This window comes from Pseudoliparis swirei, chromosome 7 (assembly GCF_029220125.1).
Source record: "Pseudoliparis swirei isolate HS2019 ecotype Mariana Trench chromosome 7, NWPU_hadal_v1, whole genome shotgun sequence".
Classification (NCBI taxonomy): domain Eukaryota; kingdom Metazoa; phylum Chordata; class Actinopteri; order Perciformes; family Liparidae; genus Pseudoliparis; species Pseudoliparis swirei.
In genome coordinates this window covers 694,823-714,822 of record NC_079394.1, presented here as the reverse complement: position 1 = coordinate 714,822, position 20,000 = coordinate 694,823, and the positions used below count along the sequence as shown (strand labels likewise).

At 46.7% G+C, this 20,000-nt stretch overlaps 2 protein-coding genes across 3 annotated transcripts in view; one reads left to right on the top strand and one right to left on the bottom strand.

The window, feature by feature from the left end:
• foxn4 (forkhead box N4) overlaps positions 1-1,876 on the bottom strand; it is a 7,946-nt gene extending 6,070 nt beyond the window's left edge. The window contains exons 1-2 of the mRNA XM_056420154.1: positions 1,825-1,876; positions 1,197-1,297 (exon numbers count right to left, since the gene is read on the bottom strand). Of these exons, the coding sequence (XP_056276129.1) occupies positions 1,197-1,276 (80 nt within the window). The 5' untranslated portion in view covers positions 1,277-1,297; positions 1,825-1,876. The remainder of the gene's footprint in view (positions 1-1,196; positions 1,298-1,824) is intronic.
• Positions 1,877-4,858: 2,982 nt separating this feature from the next.
• Positions 4,859-20,000, top strand: part of myo1ha (myosin IHa) — a 26,641-nt gene continuing 11,499 nt past the window's right edge. The window contains exons 1-7 of one of the 2 annotated variants that reach the window (XM_056417997.1): positions 4,859-4,931; positions 18,571-18,705; positions 18,781-18,896; positions 18,983-19,181; positions 19,274-19,354; positions 19,680-19,859; positions 19,939-20,000. The exon at positions 19,939-20,000 is cut by the window's right edge and continues 37 nt beyond it. In XM_056417997.1, coding sequence (XP_056273972.1) covers positions 18,583-18,705; positions 18,781-18,896; positions 18,983-19,181; positions 19,274-19,354; positions 19,680-19,859; positions 19,939-20,000 — 761 coding nt within the window. In that variant the 5' untranslated portion in view covers positions 4,859-4,931; positions 18,571-18,582. Of the gene's footprint in view, positions 4,932-18,530; positions 18,706-18,780; positions 18,897-18,982; positions 19,182-19,273; positions 19,355-19,679; positions 19,860-19,938 lie in introns of those variants that run through there. The other variant, XM_056417996.1, reaches the window with a different exon arrangement.

Here is a 20,000-nt window from a genome sequence, read left to right as displayed (position 1 = left end):
GACAGCCCTCACATTAGAGGGACAAATAGGATGCCATCTGCTTCCCTGTCCCTTTCCAGCCTCCATCCTCACCCCAACCCCCAACCATCGCCCTCCTCCCGGGCCGGGGGGGGCAAATGTAGTTTGAGGTCGGGGGCTCTGTGTCTGCTGTCTGAATAAGTGACATCATTGCAGCCATAAATCAGCAGCACACTCCAAGCACACCTTGCATGCGCCATAAATGATTCAGAGATTTAGAGTCGTCGTTCGGCAGCAGGTGTTGAAGTTTAAAGTTTAGCGGCCGGAGCGGTGAAGTACGACGTTGAAACTGACTCTCTGCTTCTTCTTTTCCTCAGCCTTGCTGTTTTTGTTCACTTCTCATAAACTGTAGAAAATAATGTTGAAGCAAAATAATTGGAGTCTTTAACTGATTGAATGTTGAAGCAACTTTTCCCCCATTCTGTTGAGTATTTTGACATTTTTTAGAAATGCATAAAGTGCAATAACTATGTACAAAATTAGCTATAGGCTGTTCTTCTACTTATTGTTCCACAAATCTACTAAAGGTTGACATTTTCCAATACAATTCCCCAATACAATAGAAGCAAATAGGTGTCACATGGGGGAAGGGGGGGGGGATTCCCTCCTCCTCCTCCTCCTCTCTCTACCAGCAGCATAGAAATTGTTCACTGATGCAAAACATGTTGAGCTTGTGTCTCTGTGTGTCATCCAAGCCTTCCCAGAGGTTTAACAACACTAAATGTTGCACCTCCTCCTCCTCCCTGCCTCCCTCCTTTTCTAATTGGGATCCACTTGTGCACACTGGTGACCCAGAGCGCCCGTCTCCCCCCGAGCCGGCGGCCGCGCGGCTCAGGCGCTCCGTGCCGACAGCGCGATGTAAACAGAGCTGATGGTTTCTGACAGATCCATTCAGACTGAAAATCATTTATTCTTCAGGATTTTTTTTCTCTGTCCTTTTTCATGAAACCCCCAAAGCACAAAAAGAGCTGTCCATCTATCTGTTTTAAATGTAGTGAGGTTCGACAGCTTGTACCGTGACCATTAGACAAACACTTTAAAGGGTTTGATTAATCAAAATAAGCTTTTTATCTATTGAGGCATCACATATCTGACTGTTTTTGACAAAATCCAACACACATAATTAATTTTTTTGTTGCTAGAATATAACTGAACATATTTTAAATCACAAGTCTTACCTGTAGTCCTGTGGAGATGGATGATGCCCAGCATTCTCAATTACTCCTGACATCATGGATGTAATTCCACCTTCTATCATTTCCTGGGATATTTGGTACCACTGAATACAATAAATAAAAAGAAGACGTGTTAGGTCATCCCCCAGTGAGTCTTCAAACTGTGACGTATAAGTAATGATCACAATACTGGATGACCATAATACAAATATTCTTCCAATTGTGAAGAAACACGATTTATTTTCACACACAAAATATAAATATATATAGTCCACAGAAAGCAAACATGTCAAACTCAAATGTAAGTCACAGTGAATATTAGACACACACATGGATTAGTTGTGTTTTTCATCAGTGGGCCTTTGTTGGAGCTGAAGCCCATTTTTCAGTTTGAAGGTTTTTTTATCCCCAAATTGCATTTCATGAAAATACATAGAATAATATATCTTGAATTCAATAAGCATTCATTCAAATACTTTTACATCACAGCTAAGGTTGAATGTGTTTTAGCCTGCCTCCAGAGGAATTATTTTTAAAGTAAATAAAACCCTTAAAATGCTAATGTTCTCATAAGAAACAACAATCCTACAAAGACGTTGAAGCAGAAAGAGAGAAGTAATAACAACATCACCTGTTTGGATGATAAGTAGAACGTGTGAGCCGGTCGCGAGCCCCACTGTATTTCTCTGTGCTGCACTTGATTCTCCAAAAAACGTTTTTAAATTTCCCTCTCTGGAGCTGTCCAGCGCTCAGACATGCGCAGTGGAGACTTCAGCAGAGCTCCCAGCCGCCGGGGGGGCAGGAGGGTCCCATGAGTTTGACAGCTGCAGTGAAATCCTTCAGCAGCAGCGACGACACGAGGAGAGATGCTGCGATGCTGCGATGCTGCGATGCTGCGATGGGGGTTCTCTCACTTTGGGGTGACTTTGTATCACGTGGTGCGCTCCAGGTGTGCTGCGTTCAGAGTCAGGTGGTGCTCCCTCCAGACATAGTAGTCCTCTTATTATAACATGATTACAAAGAGATTATGAAAGGAGGCTCGTGTGTATCTCCAGTGGCACACAGACGACTTCATAAAACACGAAATACACGAGTTTAGGCCTAAATCCTGTTGATGCCAATTAGACAGTATAGGGCAAAAAAAAGTCGAGTATTTAAAAAAAGAAAAGAAAAGTTGAACCATATTAAGCGCAATAAAAGCAACAGAAAAACACGTGTGCAAAACGAAAACCCAAAGTCAGAATCAAGCATGAGTCTCCCTCTAGAGCCTCCTGTCGGGGTGTCCCCAGGTAGATCCCTCCATCAGGTCTCCCTGTGAGTCGCTTCTGGTGCTTCTGGGTGAGTGTGAACTTCTTCTTTTTTTGAAGGGAAGTGCTTGTGGAGAATTTGCTTCCCGCCGCTGGGGCCGCGTCCCGCTCCTCAGCAGAGGGAAAAGAGCCGGGAGGCGCGGAGGGAGGGCCGGGGGCCGCGGAGGGAGGGCCGGGGAGGGTTAGGGCTAGGGTGGGCTGCAGCAGGAGGCGGCAAAGGCGCGTGCGTGCGTGTGTGCGTGTGCGTGTGTTTCTGTACAAGTGGGCTACCAATCCAGAAAAAATGAAATTACACTTTTTTTCCCACACTTCCTCACTTAAGATGAAGTGTAAGAAGAAAACAAAAGTAATGTGTTAAATGCACAAAGGAAAATTTATATTACATTACATCACATAACATTATATGTCATTACATTACATTACATTTACATTACATGTCATTACATGACATTTAACAGACGCTTTTATCCAAAGAGACAATAAGTTCATCAACCTAGAGTACAAACTAAGAACAACAAGAATACAGGAAGTAACATTTCTTCAAGAAAGTCAAACTACCAAAGTACCAAAAGTAATACCATGAGTAATACCATGAGTAATACCATAAGTAATACCATGAGTAATACTATAAGTAATACCATAAGTAATACCATGAGTAATACCATAAGTAATACCATGAGTAATACCATAAGTAATACCATAAGTAATACCATGAGTAATACCATAAGTATTACCATAAGTAATACCATGAGTAATACCATAAGTAATACCATAAGTAATACCATGAGTAATACCATAAGTAATACCATGAGTAATACTATAAGTAAGAGCCATTTAAGAGCCACTGAAGTGCTAATCTGTGTTTTAATCCAGATAGTCTAAAGATGTGTTTTTAGTCTCTGGGTGAAGATGGAGAGACTTTATTTACTTAATCTATTTATTTAAACTGTATTTACACCAAGCATCTTGGATAGAGGATATCTTAGACTACTTGCTTCCCCCATGTCCGTATAGGTGGAGGATTCATCTTTGTCTCTTTGTCTGCAAATAGAGATTACTCTCGGCGTTATAGTATTTGTTTTAAAAAGTTCCCCTGTTGGCGATAATAAAATATTGATCTATTTCTGAGAGGAATACATTAGTAAACCAATCAAATCGCAGGCAGACTGTCCATGGACCCCGGGAGCCCTGGGGCCTCCAGGGGGCCCCTCCCCTCCAAAGTTACATGTTTACGTTGTTTGGTTAACGAATCATTTCATGGCTTGTCCTCCTATTTGAATATCTCCTTTGTATCTGCCTTGTGTTTCGATAGGACATCAAGAATTAGTGTGAAGCGCCGAATCTTTTTTAATAACAAATTAAAATGTGAAACCTGTTAGAGATTAAAATATGGAGCTGGAAATTAAAGGAGAATTCCTTGAAGTGTGTGTGGCGGCTGCAGCAGCACCGCCCCATGGGACCTACAGATGGTAACTCGGCCTGTCACAATAGGACAATCGATGATTACATGCATGGACGTAACGGACAAAACAAGACACACACCCGGGAGGTCCTAGAGCCCGCTGGGTTGTGGTCTGTGTGTGGAAGGCAGCCGAAGGTCAAGAGTAGGATGATGGTGCTGGTATGATTGCAGTAGCAGGATGACCTCTGCACAGCCTGGGAATACCACCAGGACACAGCAGCCAGAATGTCCTGACACATTCCTCCAGGACTCTGTGTGTGTTCCAGCTGCAGGACAAACAAACAGAAACATGCAACTGGCTGACACAATGAGTCGATTGCCAGTAAAATAATCGTCAACAATACTGATTGAATCGTGGAGGTCTGGATCGTGGAATATGCCTACTACCAACTATGTCATGGCCCTGTTGAGACTCCGCCCACTCCTGAGACTCCGCCCACTCCTCCTCTCTTCCTCCACCTGATGGAAGGTGGAGGTCTGGATGGTGGAATATGCCGACTACCAACTCTTCATCCACTCTGTCATCTTCATTGTGTTGTTCCTGTGTTTTAATTAGTGTGTAATGATTCCTTCTGGTCACATGACATCTATGACACCTGTCCATCCTGGAGAGGGATCCTCCTCTGTTCTCTCCTCAAGGGTTCTGACCTTTTACCCTGAAGGGTTGTTTGGGAGTTGTTCCTGATCCCATGTGAGGTCAAAGGTCAAAGGTCAGGGATGTCTACATGTACAGATTGTAAAGCACTCTGAGGGGGATTTGTAATTTGTGAAAATGGGATCTACAAGTAAACTGAATTGAATTGAATTAATAATTTTAGTATTTTCTGAATGCAACAATGCAAAACATTCCCTGTCGGCTCCACACGCCTTTACATTTGGTTCTCAGTGTTTTGTGACAGGCAGCAGCGTGAGGACAAAGCGGGACCTTCCCCTGACAGCTTCAGGAACACGGGACGTGTCGATGAAGATGTACGGTACCTGTGTCAACAGTTTCCCTTCAGGAAGGTTTCTTGTGTTTTCCTCTGACTGCTTCACATGATTTGTTATGCAATTTAAAAGACACATTATGAGATTTGAAAAACGACAGTATATCAGGTGTTGTTATTATTCTGTCCGTGTGCATGCCATTTAGTCAATATTAGACATTTATTTTTTACTTGAATATTATTTATGTCTTGGTTAATAGACGAGAAAGATATGCAGGGTCATGATGTCATTGTGAGTTCTCATTAAGTACCGTTTTCATGTCGAGTATCTTTAAATAACGCATTGCATTACACCTGATTTTACATTTCATCACCCATCGCGTGCCGTTTAGTCAGCATGAGCATAACGGTGATATTAAAAAGTGAAATGCTATTTATTGATCTTTTTATTTGAGTATTTGTTTCAGAAACATCAAGTCGATTAATGGCATTGCCTATGATCGCTTGTGTGATGCGTTCAGGGCCCGAGGACTCACGGCTGTTCACGAGTCATGTGGAAACAAAGGGGGCGGCGCCCGAGGGTCGGCCGTGTCTGCCGCCTGTGTTTTAGTCTTACGCCGAGTGTTTACTAAAAACACATCGAGGGGCCCCCAGAGCGACCCTCTGGCCCCCGAGAGGACGAGCTGCCAGAGGCTCTCCTTCTGAGGGGAGCTGCAGCGAGGAGGAGGACGCCGGGCCAGACCACACCACTAGGATTACAGTTTGTATTTCGTCTTTCACCTTTACAGTCAACCAGGGGTTGTGTTTTGTTTCTATACAGTATTATATATATATATATATATATATATATTATAACAGTGTGCAGGTCAACACTGTTGTAGTTATATAACACACCGCTCACCCTTCAAGCTCCTCTTCTAGGGAACCAGCTCCACCTTCAGTCCTGGAGGCAGACACCGTCACCTCATGGAGACTGAAGACTTGAGACCTTTAGGATACACTGAGCTCCTCTCTCCTCTCCTCTCTCCTTAAGGACGCTTAGGATACACTGAGCTCCTCTCTCCTTAAGGACGCTTAGGATACACTGAGCTCCTCTCTCCTCTCTCCTTATGGACGCTTAGGATACACTGAGCTCCTCTCTCCTCTCCACTCTCTTTAAGGATGCTTAGGATACACTGAGCTCCTCTCTCCTCTCTCCTTATGGACGCTTAGGATACACTGAGCTCCTCTCTCCTCTCTCCTTATGGACGCTTAGGATACACTGAGCTCCTCTCTCCTCTCTCCTTATGGACGCTTAGGATACACTGAGCTCCTCTCTCCTCTCCACTCTCCTTAAGGACGCTTAGGATACACTGAGCTCCTCTCCTCTCTCCTTATGGACGCTTAGGATACACTGAGCTCCTCTCTCCTCTCCACTCTCCTTAAGGACGCTTAGGATACACTGAGCTCCTCTCTCCTCTCCTCTCTCCTTAAGGACGCTTAGGATACACTGAGCTCCTCTCTCCTCTCTCCTTAAGGACGCTTAGGATACACTGAGCTCCTCTCTCCTCTCCTCTCTCCTTATGGACGCTTAGGAGACACTGAGCTCCTCTCTCCTCTCTCCTTATGGACGTTTAGGATACACTGAACTCCTCTCTCCTCTCTCCTTATGGACGCTTAGTAGACACTGAGCTCCTCTCTCCTCTCTCCTTATGGACGCTTAGGATACACTGAGCTCCTCTCTCCTCTCCTCTCTCCTTATGGATGCTTAGGAGACACTGAGCTCCTCTCCTCTCTCCTTATGGACGTTTAGGATACACTGAGCTCCTCTCTCCTCTCCTCTCCTTATGGACGCTTAGGATACACTGAGCTCTCTCTCTCTCCTCTCTCCTTATGGACGTTTAGGATACACTGAGCTCCTCTCCTCTCCTCTCTCCTTATGGATGCTTAGGATACACTGAGCTCCTCTCTCTCCTCTCTCCTTATGGATGCTTAGGATACACTGAGCTCCTCTCTCCTCTCCTCTCTCCTTATGGATGCTTAGGAGACACTGAGCTCCTCTCTCCTCTCTCCTTATGGACGTTTAGGAGACACTGAGCTCCTCTCTCCTCTCTCCTTATGGACGCTTAGGAGACACTGAGCTCCTCTCCTCTCTCCTTATGGACGTTTAGGATACACTGAGCTCCTCTCCTCTCTCCTTATGGACGTTTAGGATACACTGAGCTCCTCTCTCCTCTCTCCTTATGGACGTTTAGGAGACACTGAGCTCCTCTCCTCTCTCCTTATGGACGTTTAGGAGACACTGAGCTCCTCTCCTCTCTCCTTATGGACGTTTAGGATACACTGAGCTCCTCTCTCCTCTCTCCTTATGGACGTTTAGGATACACTGAGCTCCTCTCTCCTCTCTCCTTATGGATGCTTAGGATACACTGAGCTCCTCTCTCCTCTCTCCTTATGGACGCTTAGGATACACTGAGCTCCTCTCTCCTCTCTCCTCTCCTCTCTCCTTATGGATGCTTAGGAGACACTGAGCTCCTCTCTCCTCTCTCCTTATGGACGTTTAGGAGACACTGAGCTCCTCTCTCCTTATGGACGCTTAGGATACACTGAGCTCCTCTCTCCTCTCTCCTTATGGACGCTTAGGATACACTGAGCTCCTCTCTCCTCCTCTCTCCTTATGGACGCTTAGGAGACACTGAGCTCCTCTCTCCTCTCTCCTTATGGACGCTTAGGAGACACTGAGCTCCTCTCTCCTCTCTCCTTATGGACGTTTAGGAGACACTGAGCTCCTCTCTCCTCTCTCCTTATGGACGTTTAGGATACACTGAGCTCCTCTCTCCTCTCCTCTCTCCTTATGGACGCTTAGGATACACTGAGCTCCTCTCTCCTCTCTCCTTATGGATGCTTAGGAGACACTGAGCTCCTCTCTCCTCTCTCCTTATGGACGCTTAGGATACACTGAGCTCCTCTCTCCTCTCCTCTCTCCTTATGGATGCTTAGGAGACACTGAGCTCCTCTCTCCTCTCTCCTTATGGACGTTTAGGATACACTGAGCTCCTCTCTCCTCTCCTTATGGATGCTTAGGAGACACTGAGCTCCTCTCTCCTCTCTCCTTATGGACGTTTAGGAGACACTGAGCTCCTCTCTCCTCTCTCCTTATGGACGTTTAGGATACACTGAGCTCCTCTCTCCTCTCTCCTTATGGACGTTTAGGATACACTGAGCTCCTCTCTCCTCTCTCCTTATGGATGCTTAGGAGACACTGAGCTCCTCTCTCCTCTCTCCTTATGGACGTTTAGGATACACTGAGCTCCTCTCTCCTCTCTCCTTATGGACGTTTAGGAGACACTGAGCTCCTCTCTCCTCTCTCCTTATGGATGCTTAGGAGACACTGAGCTCCTCTCTCCTCTCTCCTGATGGACGTTTAGGAGACACTGACCCTCTCTCCTCTCTCCTTATGGACGCTTAGGATACAATGAGCCCCTCTCTCCTCTCCTTATGGACGTTTAGGATACACTGAGCTCCTCTCTCCTCTCCTCTCTCCTTATGGATGCTTAGGAGACACTGAGCTCCTCTCTCCTCTCTCCTTATGGACGTTTAGTATACACTGAGCTCCTCTCTCCTCTCTCCTTATGGACGTTTAGGAGACACTGAGCTCCTCTCTCCTTATGGATGCTTAGGAGACACTGAGCTCCTCTCTCCTCTCTCCTTATGGACGTTTAGGAGACACTGAGCTCCTCTCTCCTCTCTCCTTATGGACGCTTAGGATACACTGAGCTCCTCTCTCCTCTCCTCTCTCCTTATGGACGTTTAGGATACACTGAGCACCTCTCTCCTCTCCTCTCTCCTTATGGACGTTTAGGAGACACTGAGCTCCTCTCTCCTCTCCTCTCTCCTTATGGACGTTTAGGAGACACTGAGCTCCTCTCTCCTCTCTCCTTATGGACGTTTAGGAGACACTGAGCGCCTCTCTCCTCTCTCCTTATGGACGTTTAGGATACACTGACCTCCTCTCTCCTCTCCTCTCTCCTTATAGACGTTTAGGATACACTGAGCTCCTCTCTCCTCTCCTCTCTCCTTATGGATGCTTAGGAGACACTGAGCTCCTCTCTCCTCTCTCCTTATGGACGTTTAGTATACACTGAGCTCCTCTCTCCTCTCTCCTTAGGGACGCTTAGGAGACACTGAGCTCCTCTCTCCTTATGGACGTTTAGGATACACTGAGCTCCTCTCTCCTCTCCTCTCTCCTTATGGACGCTTAGGATACACTGAGCTCCTCTCTCCTCTCTCCTTATGGATGCTTAGGAGACACTGAGCTCCTCTCTCCTCTCCTCTCTCCTTATGGATGCTTAGGATACACTGAGCTCCTCTCCTCTCTCCTTTATATTATTATGTTATATTAGTATTACTATAGTGTTATATTACTAGTATAGTGTTATATTAGTAGTATAGTGTTATATTAGTATTACTATAGTGTTATATTAGTATTACTAGTATAGTGTTATATTAGTAGTATAGTGTTATATTACTAGTATAGTGTTATATTAGTATTACTATAGTGTTATATTAGTATTACTAGTATAGTGTTATATTAGTAGTATAGTGTTATATTAGTATTACTAGTATAGTGTTATATTACTAGTATAGTGTTATATTAGTAGTATAATGTTATATTAGTATTACTATAGTGTTATATTAGTATTACTAATATAGTGTTATATTAGTAGTATAGTGTTATATTAGTATTACTATAGTGTTATATTAGTATTACTATAGTGTTATATTAGTAGTATAGTGTTATATTACTATTACTATAGTGTTATATTAGTAGTATAGTGTTATATTAGTATTACTATAGGGTTATATTAGTATTACTATAGTGTTATATTAGTAGTATAGTGTTATATTAGTTTTAATAGTGTCAGTATGCCGTTCTCTCTGCTACTCGGCAGGTGACCTCTCCAGACAGACCGCTGGACTTCACGCTTCTATTGTCCTGCAGGATCACAAGAAAACAGACCTTGAAGCTGTAGAGAGGTCAATGTTTCAAGTTTCAAGTTTCAAGTTTTTATTGTCACATCCCCTTTTATACAAGTATAATCGGTTCGTGAAATTCTTATGTGCAAAACACCCGACAGCAGTAGCAGACTAAAAAAAGAATAAGAATGAGAATAAACTATACAATATCCACACACAAAAAAGAAGAAAGTATTAACAATATATATATAAAACAGTGTAATAGAATATACATCATGACAATATATATATATAAAACAATGTAATAAAATATACACTTTTTGAGACTATATATATATATATGTATATACATACAATATATATATACAATATATATATATATAAACAATGTAATAAAATATACACCATGGCCATAGATATTCACAGAATATGTTCTGGTGTGTAGTGTTAATGAGGGTCTCAGTCCTTGTTCAGCAGCCTGATGGCCTGACTGAAGAAGCTGTCCCTCAGTCTGTTTGTGCGGCACTTGATACTGCGGTATCGCCTGCCTGACGGTAGAAGGGTGAACAGTTTGTGGCGGGTGGTTATTGTCTTTCATCAACCGTTTGGCCCTGGCCTCGCACCGCCTGGTGTATATGTCCAGGATGGAGGAAGCTCACCTCCAACGATGTACTGTGCCGACCGCACCACCCTCTGTAGTGCCCTACGCTCCAGGGCGGTGCAGTTCCCGTACCAGACGGTGATGCAACCTGTCAGAACACTCTCGATGGTACTGGTGTAGAATGTTCTGAGGATGCGGGGGGCCATGTTGAATTTCCTCAGTCGCCTAAGGAAATACAGGCGTTGTTGGGCCCTTTTCACCACGTGAGTGGTGTGCGTGGTCCATGTGAGGTCCTCGGAGATGTGCACGCCGAGGAACTTGAAGCTGCTGACCCTCTACTGCAACTCCGTCTATGGAGATGGGGGTGTGCTCTCCTCTCCGCTTCCTGTAGTCCACGATCAGCTCCTTGGTCTTCTTGTCGTTGAGGACGAGGCTGTTCTCCTGGCCCCACTGTACCAGTGATCCAACCTCCTCCTGTAGGCTGTCTCGTCGTCGGCGGTGATCAGCCCCATCACTGTTGTGTCGTCAGCAAACTTGATGATGACGTTGGAGCTGAGCATGGCCGTGCAGTCGTGGGTGTACAGGAGTAGAGGAGGGCTCAACACGCATCCCTGAGGGGCTCCGTGTTGAGGGTCAGCGGCTCTGAGGTGGTACCGCCCATCCTCACCACCTGGCGGCGGCCCGACAGGAAGTCCAGTATCCAGCTGCACATGGTAGAGTGCAGGCCTAGACCTCTGAGCTTGGTGTCGAGCTTGGCGGGAACAATAGTGTTGAGCGCTGAGCTGTAGTTCACCACCAGCATTCGCACACAACAGTTCCTCCTCCAGGTGGGAAAGGGCGGTGTGAAGTGCCATGGCAATTGCGTCGTCGGTGGATCTGTTTTGACGATATGCAAATTGCCATGGGTCCAGCGTGGCAGGCAACATGGAACAAATGAAGTCCTTGACCAACCTCTCAAGCATTTACTGACAATCGAGGTGAGGGCTACGGGTCTCCAGTCATTCAGGCAGGTTACCTTGGGGTGTTTGGGGACAGGCACAATGGTGGACATCTTGAAGCTCTCAGGAACAACAGCCTGGGACAGGGAGAGGTTGAAGATGTCTGCGAAGACTCCTGCCAACTGGTCTGCACATGCTCTGAGGGCGCCCCCCGGGATGTGGTCGGGACCTGCTGCCCGGATGTCCACCCGCTTGAAGGCTCTGCGCACGTCAGCCTCTGAGATGATCAGCAGGCTGGTCTCCTCGGCGGCGCTGCCTTGGCGGGCTGCCGTTCACGTCGAACCGAGCAAAGAATGTATTTAGCTCGCCTGGGAGGGAGGTAGAGGAGTTCTCTTCACCGCTGGTTTTCCCTCTGAAGTCCGTGATTGTCTGTAGCCCTTCCACACACCTCTCACGTCATGGCTCTTGAGCTTTTCCTCCACCTTGTTCCTGAACTCCCGCTTGGCAGAGCCGATGGTCTTACGGAGGTCGAGCGGGCTCTTTTGTATTCCGCCATATTCCCGAGTCAAAGGCGGTGTTACGCGTATGAGTGCAGCGCGAACATCGCCATTTATCCACGGTTTCTGGTTGGGATAAATCCGAACCGACTTGGTAGGAACAACGTCATCTATGCATTTCTTGATGAACCCGTGACTGAGGACGCGTACTCACTGACGTTGTTGTCCGACGCGACCCTGAACACATCCCAGTCAGCACGTTCAAAACAGTCCTGTAGCATAGACTCCGATTGGTCCGACCAGCGTTGCACTTCCTTCACAGCGATTGGTTGCTGCTTCAGCCTCTGCCTGTAGGCGGGAGTAGTTGGATGGGCGGTGGTCCGATTTGCCGAGCGGTGGGCGGAGGAGGGCTTTGTATCCATCCGGAAGGGAGTGTAGCAGTGGTCAAGAATCCGCTCCCCCCTCGTGTTGCTTTTTATGTGTTGGTAGAACTTCGGGAGAACTTTCTTCAGGTTCGCTTTGTTGAAGTCCCCCGCCACAATGAAAGCAATGGTGTTGACCTTTGCGTGACCTGTGTCAACACCAAAGCCTCTGGTCTGAGGCGAGGTCAGTCCTTTTCAGTGGCCTAAACGGGAAAGATGGAGCAAAAGTCCTCTTCATTTTCCACATCCAGTTAAGTTTAAAAGAGCCTCATATCGAAAAGAGCTCTGAGGGAAACGTGTCCATGTGTCCCAGCAGGCCCACGGTGGCCCCTGGAGACGACACTCACACACCCCGGAGTCAAGTCGTCTGAATGACGGTGCATTTAGTTTCTGCAATGACCTTTCAGAGGTTATTTGAGCTGACACATATTTTATTCCTGGCGTGTCGCGAGTGATGGGTGATGAAATGTAAAATCAGGTGTAATGCAATGCATTATTTAAAGATACTCTACATGAAAACGGTACTTAATGAGAACTCACAATGACATCATGACCCTGCATATCTTTCTCGTTTATGAACCAAGACATAAATAATATACAAGTAAAAAAGAAATGTCTAATTTTGGGAATGAAGTAACCTCACTGACACCCACATTTTGGGTCTGAAATGATGATGGGGCCTGGGCTTCGTTACGCTGCTCTGACAAATTTGAATAATGGAGTTTGAAAGAAGGATAGATCCAAAGAAAGGGACTGGGGAAGAAAGAAGGTCTTTGGGAAAAGAGGAATTAGATAGGAAGAGAGGGAGAAATAAATGGAGAGAGAGAGAGAGAGAGAGAGAGAGAGAGGTTTGATGTGAGTGTTATCATCAGCTCTCGTTCTCAGCATGGAATCTATAATGGGAGAATCCACCCCTCTGACTCCTGTGTAATTGGATTTGCCCGGTCTGAACCGAGCCCAGTGGGGAGCACAAAGCTTGTTAAGATTGGACATTGCTGGGCCGGGAGAGGTGGGCGGTGGAGGAGGTAACCGGGACAACTCTCTGGAGGGAAGAGTGAATAATTCAACTGTGTTGATGAACACTCAACTGGTCGCCATCATGGACAACCCAAGCATGAACCAATCCCTGCATTGCGTGAAGAGTGACCTCTTCTCACACGCAGGTCGCCCAGCAGAGCGAACGGACACCTGTGTTACCTGCAGGGCGGAGTGCTTCTCCTGGAGCGTACCTGCTGACAGGATTACACTCTCCCTTCTCACAAGGAGCAGCTGTTTGAAGACATGCTCATTTCTTTTCACAAGAAAGGCTTCACAAGAAATGTGAATTCATGAACCAAATTCAGTTTATTTGTAGAGCCCATTTTCACAAATTACAAATGTGTCTCAGAGTGCTTTACAATCTGAACACATAGACATCCCTGACCTGAGTGGGGGGTCGTCTCGTAACTGCAAGCTACCGGTTCGATCCACGCGCTCCCCATTCACGTTGAAGTGCCCTTGAGCAAGGCACTGAACCCCCAGTTGCTCCCCGGCCTTCACTGCAGCCTCTGCTCCTCGATAGCTCAGGAGGAGTCAAATGAAGAGAAGAATTTCCCCACGGGGATAAATAAAAGTGGACATTTCTTTTTTCTTTTTAAATTCCATTTCTGCTAATAAATTCCCCTAAATCCTACCCACTTGAATCCTACCCACTTGAATCCTACCCACTTGAATCCTACAAACTTGAATCCTACACACTTGAATCCTACCCACTTGAATCCTACACACTTGAATCCTACCCACTTGAATCCTACACACTTGAATCCTACCCACTTGAATCCTACACACTTGAATCCTACAAACTTGAATCCTACACACTTGAATCCTACCCACTTGAATCCTACACACTTGAATCCTACCCACTTGAATCCTACACACTTGAATCCTACAAACTTGAATCCTACACACTTGAATCCTACCCACTTGAATCCTACCCACTTGAATCCTACCCACTCGACCTTCAGGAGCCACGCTGGCTGAAGCTGTGAACCCCAGACCGTCTCTGGTTCACTCTGACCGAGAACCTTCGTTACCAGACATTTCCTTCTATCTTTCCCTTTATTTTCTGTCACGTCTTCATCGTCAAACTAAAATAACGATGGACTTACAGACATCGCCGTTTGAACGCTGTTGGATGAACTTGAGTGGAAGGCGCTGTTAGTCGATCGTTAGCCGTGCACGGCCACACCGACCTCCACTGCACTGAAAGGCTCTTCCACTTCTCATCTGGTATGGGAATAAAATGTATTTCTTGAAACCAATCGCATCGTTTTCGGCGTCGCTAAGCGCAGGATGCTACGACGGTACCCTTGAGCAAACAGCCAGAGGGGAGGAGCCTGCCAGCTGAGGTAGGCAGCCAATGGCAGGCGTCCACCTCCAGTCTCCAGCTGGTAAACAGGGCTAGTTGATCCTTGTTTCCAGGCTCTGCCTCTCGACACCACGGCGCTCCCCTTGACCAGCATTGTTCTCCGAGTCATAAAGCAGTTGGTGATCAGTTGTAATGGATCCGTCGAGTCAGAGATCAGTAATCAGATCCAGGCTGCAGGGAAGCAGGAGGCGTTTACAGGGTTGCAGTGATGTAATGGAAGAAGGAGAGAGGGAAAGGGGGTTGGACCGGGCGGTTTGGATCTCGTTTCTGTCTTGTTATGTTACACTCAGCGGAGCAGTAGATACCCATGAAGCACCGAGTGTCTCTCCCCGTCACCATGGCATGAATGATTGAGCGCCGGCCACAGAGGCCACGATGATGAGCATCTGTGCACACGGGCCTCAGCATCAGTAACACGACGTTGAGCTGCATGAATGAGCGACTGCCAGCCAGAGAGACGACAGGAAACTGTTTTTAATCGCATTATAGGAGCTGGACCTCTCAGGGCCACTGAGACAGGAGGACACGCCGTCGGCTCCACATTCTCTGGAGATCCTTTTTTTCACAGTTTCGATCCTCTTTGAAAATCTGAAATGCAGGTTTGAGTTTTCTTTTGTGTTGTGATGTGTTCATTGTGTCTCCAGCTCTCATTCATAAGGGCTGTCATGGTTGATGCAGGGCGGTTGACAGCCCAGTGAACTTATGTTTGTGAGTTGTTGTTGTTGTGGAGATCCCGAAGGCCAACATTGTCTTCATCCCATTGTCTCACTCGATGGTTCAGATTCAAACCTTTGTCATACTAAGTTAAATATGAATCCTCAGCCAGCAGCCAGTTAGCGTAGCTTAGCACAACGACTGGAAACAAGGGGAAACAGCTAGCCTTGATTGGTTTGAAGGTAACAGCATCCGTCCACCAGCACCTTGAACTCTCACTCAGTTACAACCTTGTTCAAAACGGCAAAGCACATTTAAAAAGAGTTTACAATAGTGACTGTAAGACGTTTAATTTATAAGGAAATATGAGGAATACTTGAGGCAGTCGGGCCGATAAGAAGCAGATCGACGCTCCTGTTCCTTTGTGGTAAACGGCGGAGCAGCAGCTCGTCTGAAGCCGATGAGGTCATCTGGCCTCAGGCAACACGGACACCCTAGACCAAGTCGAGGGACCATCTCTTAATTAAACTACAATTGGTTGTGTTCTGAGGTCGCAAAGCAACTCACCTGAGCTGCCAAAGGCTCCGTGGATTAATCCCTGAAGCCTTCCATCCGCTGGGCTGACTATTGTTTATTTAACAAGAATTACAACCCGGTGCATTTGGGTTGTAATATATAAAGCTACACATAATATGACTTTAACATATGTGTTCTCTAGTGTTTAACTCTTTCTTGTTCTTCTGGACTGAGAAGGCCCTCGATGCTCCGCCTGTCCAGCCCGTGTCAGCAGGAACACTCACAGCTTCCTTACAAAGGAATACCTGCAGGACACCAGGGGCAGCAGACGTTTGGATTGTGTCGGCGCTCTGAATGAAAGCCTTGAGATTAGCATGATCATCACCCCCAAATGCATGAATCCTCCTCTTGACAGGAGCGTATCTGTTTGTGTTATTGTGCGACTGTATGGCAGATCTAAGTCACGCTGTCCCAGCATATTGTCTGCTGCTGCTGCCCTGAGAGAAGTTTGTTCCCATGAAGAAAGGGGGTGTCACCGATACCCACGGCAGCACCACGGCCATCACATCGCCAGATTGATTCTGACGTCCAAAAAAGGGTTTCTTCAATGATATTGTTCACCTGTCTCATTGGCTTAAAGTGGGCTGCTGGGAGGGCAGCGCTGTGTGAAGGGCTCGGTGAGGGTTATGGGTGAGGGGCTCGATGGGCTGACAGGTGGATGAAAACACTCTCATCTGACTAGCCTCCTCTCTCCTTCCATGGGGCCCCGTGTGAGCAGAGTAATGAAGTCCAGATTACAACACAGGATTGCTCAGAACAAGGCTCTATTGTTCCCCTCGGGGCACTAAGTGAGTGTCACAGCAAGCAGCGGGCCGTTACTGCACTATGTAGTCGCCCCGTTGTCTCAAGGCGGTCCGATTCAGAGGTTCTCAGATCAGACAAACGCTGCCCCCCCCCTCCTCCCCCTTCCTCTGTACAGCCAACCCCTCCCCAACTCCTCACCCCCAAATAGGCCAAATCTCCTCTATTGTGTTTCGACTGCCTAGTGTGAAATTCACTGTGACGTTAAATGTTTTCTAATGAATAATTACTGAATGGATATGCAGGGGGAATATGTGTAATGGATTGTAGACTGCATTTTAAAGACGTCTGTTTTGTCTCTGCTCCGTGGTCTTTACAGGACAAAAACACTCGGCCTTTCTTAGGAGAACCGAGGGCCGTGGGCTCAGCAGAGGCCGGGAGGAGAGGGGCGGAGGGCTTTGTGTCAATTAGATCCAATGGATTATCTTTTTTAATGTTTTTACTGAGCGAGCTGAGAATCAAAGGACTTCTGCGTCCAAAGAAGAGAGAGAGGAAAATACAAAACCAACAAAAGCTGTGAAAGCCTTTGGTCTAAGTGCTGAGAATGCAAAACAGATTGATGGAATTTTTCCCACTATGCCTCTTAAATGTGTTTCGGGCTCCCCGAGTCCATTCGCAGTGAGCGGTGTTCGGTCGGTGTGTCGGCTCGACTGCGGCGACGTGCTTGTGTGCTGCGGCTTCCGTCTGTCTGTCTGTCCGTCTGTCCGTCTGTCGTGGAGCTCTGCTCCACAGACACAGAGGACCTCTCGACCTCTCGACCTCCCACTTCAATACAAATCACAGGGACCATGTTTGTGCATTTTCTGGAGCTTTCTTTCCAGGCCCGTGCCCCCGCATGGAGACGTTTATACAAACACGCAATCATGCAGCTGCATTTGTCACAAAAATTGTTGCATATCATTGTTATGCATGTAGAATGTTTTGCACTTGTTCTTGTTACTTGGAAGAGTTTGTGTCCTCTAAATTTTAGAGTTTATTTAACTCATAAAGAGACTAAGTTGTTAATTAAGTACAGTCAAGTGTTGAATGTGTAACGACTCGTGTGTAGACCCAAATGCACCCTCGACTCCAGGGATCCTTCGAACTTATATTCCACACTCTGGAAACGGCAGACAGAGTATCAACAGGACGAAGGGCTGGTAGGTTCACGGGGAGTTGGACTAGCGGGTTAACCAGGGACAGGCAGGGTCGGCAACAGGAAATCCGTCTAGAAACAAGTGCTGGAGAGTCTGGCATAGAAAAGGAAGAACAATCTGGCAAGGTGTGTGTGAGGCAGGAGACTATCGGGATTTGATTAGTGATCAAAGACAGGTGTGTGAACAGGTGAAGGAAGTCAGACTGACGAGGTGGGAGTGACTGAACCACAGAGTGAGGAGCTGAACTGTGACAACAGGTGAACAGGTGAAGAGAGTTAGACTGACGACGGGGAGTGAGGAGGGTGTGGAGCTGAAACTGTAACAGAATGTGTAATATGTCAAATAAAGGCACCCTCAGCTTATGATTACAAAAACAGGCACATTCCCACTGCTCTCCGGTTGTGCAGCTGGCTGCCTTTTTAAATTTTTTATTATAAGACAAAAGTCAATCCATAGACATAACACCGAGAGGACGACGAAACAGTGGACACAACGTCATAAAGTCAGAGTATTGAAAAAAAGAAGAAAAAAAAGAAAGAAAAAGAAAGAAAGAAAAATGCATATGTGCATGTGTGTGTGAGCTTTTTTAAAATGTATTTAATTACATTTTTTATTTAAATATACAAAATCCATTGATGATGGCAGATGCATATGAGCGTGAGCATGTCCATGGTTGATGCCACTCGTTGCACAGGGTCCTCTGGACATGGAGGGCGCCCTCACGGCCCGGGATCGGGTTGGAATCCAGGATTTTGTTCTTTTGGACGAAACCACCGAGGCGGCCTTCCTCAGCAACCTCAGGAAACGCTTCAGCAAAGATCTCATCTACGTGAGTGACTTCATCTTGCTGTCCACTAACGTGTGTGCATCTCAACAACTAAAATTACCCTTTGAATGATATTAGACCTACATTGGCACTCTGCTGGTGTCTGTGAATCCCTACAAACAACTGGACATCTACAGTCACAAACTGATGGACGTCTACAAGGGGGTCAACTTTTTTGAGCTGCCGCCACACATGTGAGGATAACAACTATGAATATTTGTGAGTTAAGTTTTCTTATGGTTTGTCTGTGGAACATTAAACTCGCTCTGCGTCATTACAGCTACGCGTTGGCAGACAACGCCTACCACACCATGCTGACAGAGTTCAACAATCACTTCATCCTCATCTCTGGAGAGAGTGGTGCGGGGAAGACGGAGGCCTCCAAGAAGATCCTGCAGTACTACGCTGTCAGCTGTCCCAGCACCACCCTGCTCAACACCGTCAGGGACAAAATACTCATGTCCAACCCTGTCCTCGAGGTCTGCCGGCAGCTTGTGGTACCTCATTGTGATGTCACACCCAAGAGCAGGCTGAGCTCACAGCTGTGATTCTGTGTGGTGTTCCCCTACAGGCTTTCGGCAATGCCAAAACATTGAAAAATGACAACTCAAGCCGATTTGGGAAGTATATGGACATTCAGTTTGACAGCCAGGTAAGAATCCAGGGGCAGATACGCAGAAGCACTGACGATTTAATTGAGAAGTCTTTTAAGTATAGTTCTGCTTTACTATGAAAAGTCTGTAGAGGTTCATAATCCAGTAACTCAACTTTACACCCTTCATCAAGCTGAAATACGTTTTAGAACTCGAGGAACAATTTGTTCATCCAAAAACATTCTAGATGAGAGAGAAAAGTTGTCATTCCTTTAATAATCACCCAACATCCCAAGAGGAGAGTCCAGGCCCTGTCCAGTGGGCCAGAGGCTGTGTTGGGTCTGCATGTTGTCGAGCTCTGTGTTGGGGACCGTGCGCCCACAGGGGGGTGCTGTCGGAGGCCACGTCCTCAACTACCTGCTGGAGAAGTCCAGAGTCGTGCATCAGAATCACGGAGAGAGAAACTTCCACATCTTCTACCAGCTGGTGGAGGGAGGAGAGGAGGAGCTCCTGCGCCGGCTGGGCCTGGAGAGAGGCGGCCAGCGTTACCACTACCTCACCCAGGTGTGTGGACCTCAGTGAGCCGGTTGGGATAGAGTCATGAGAACCAGCTTGACAGCGTGCTGCTCGGTGCCTCTGACAGGGAGGGGGTGCCGCCGTGTCCTCCATTCACGACAGAAACAACTGGAAGACAGTTAAAAACGC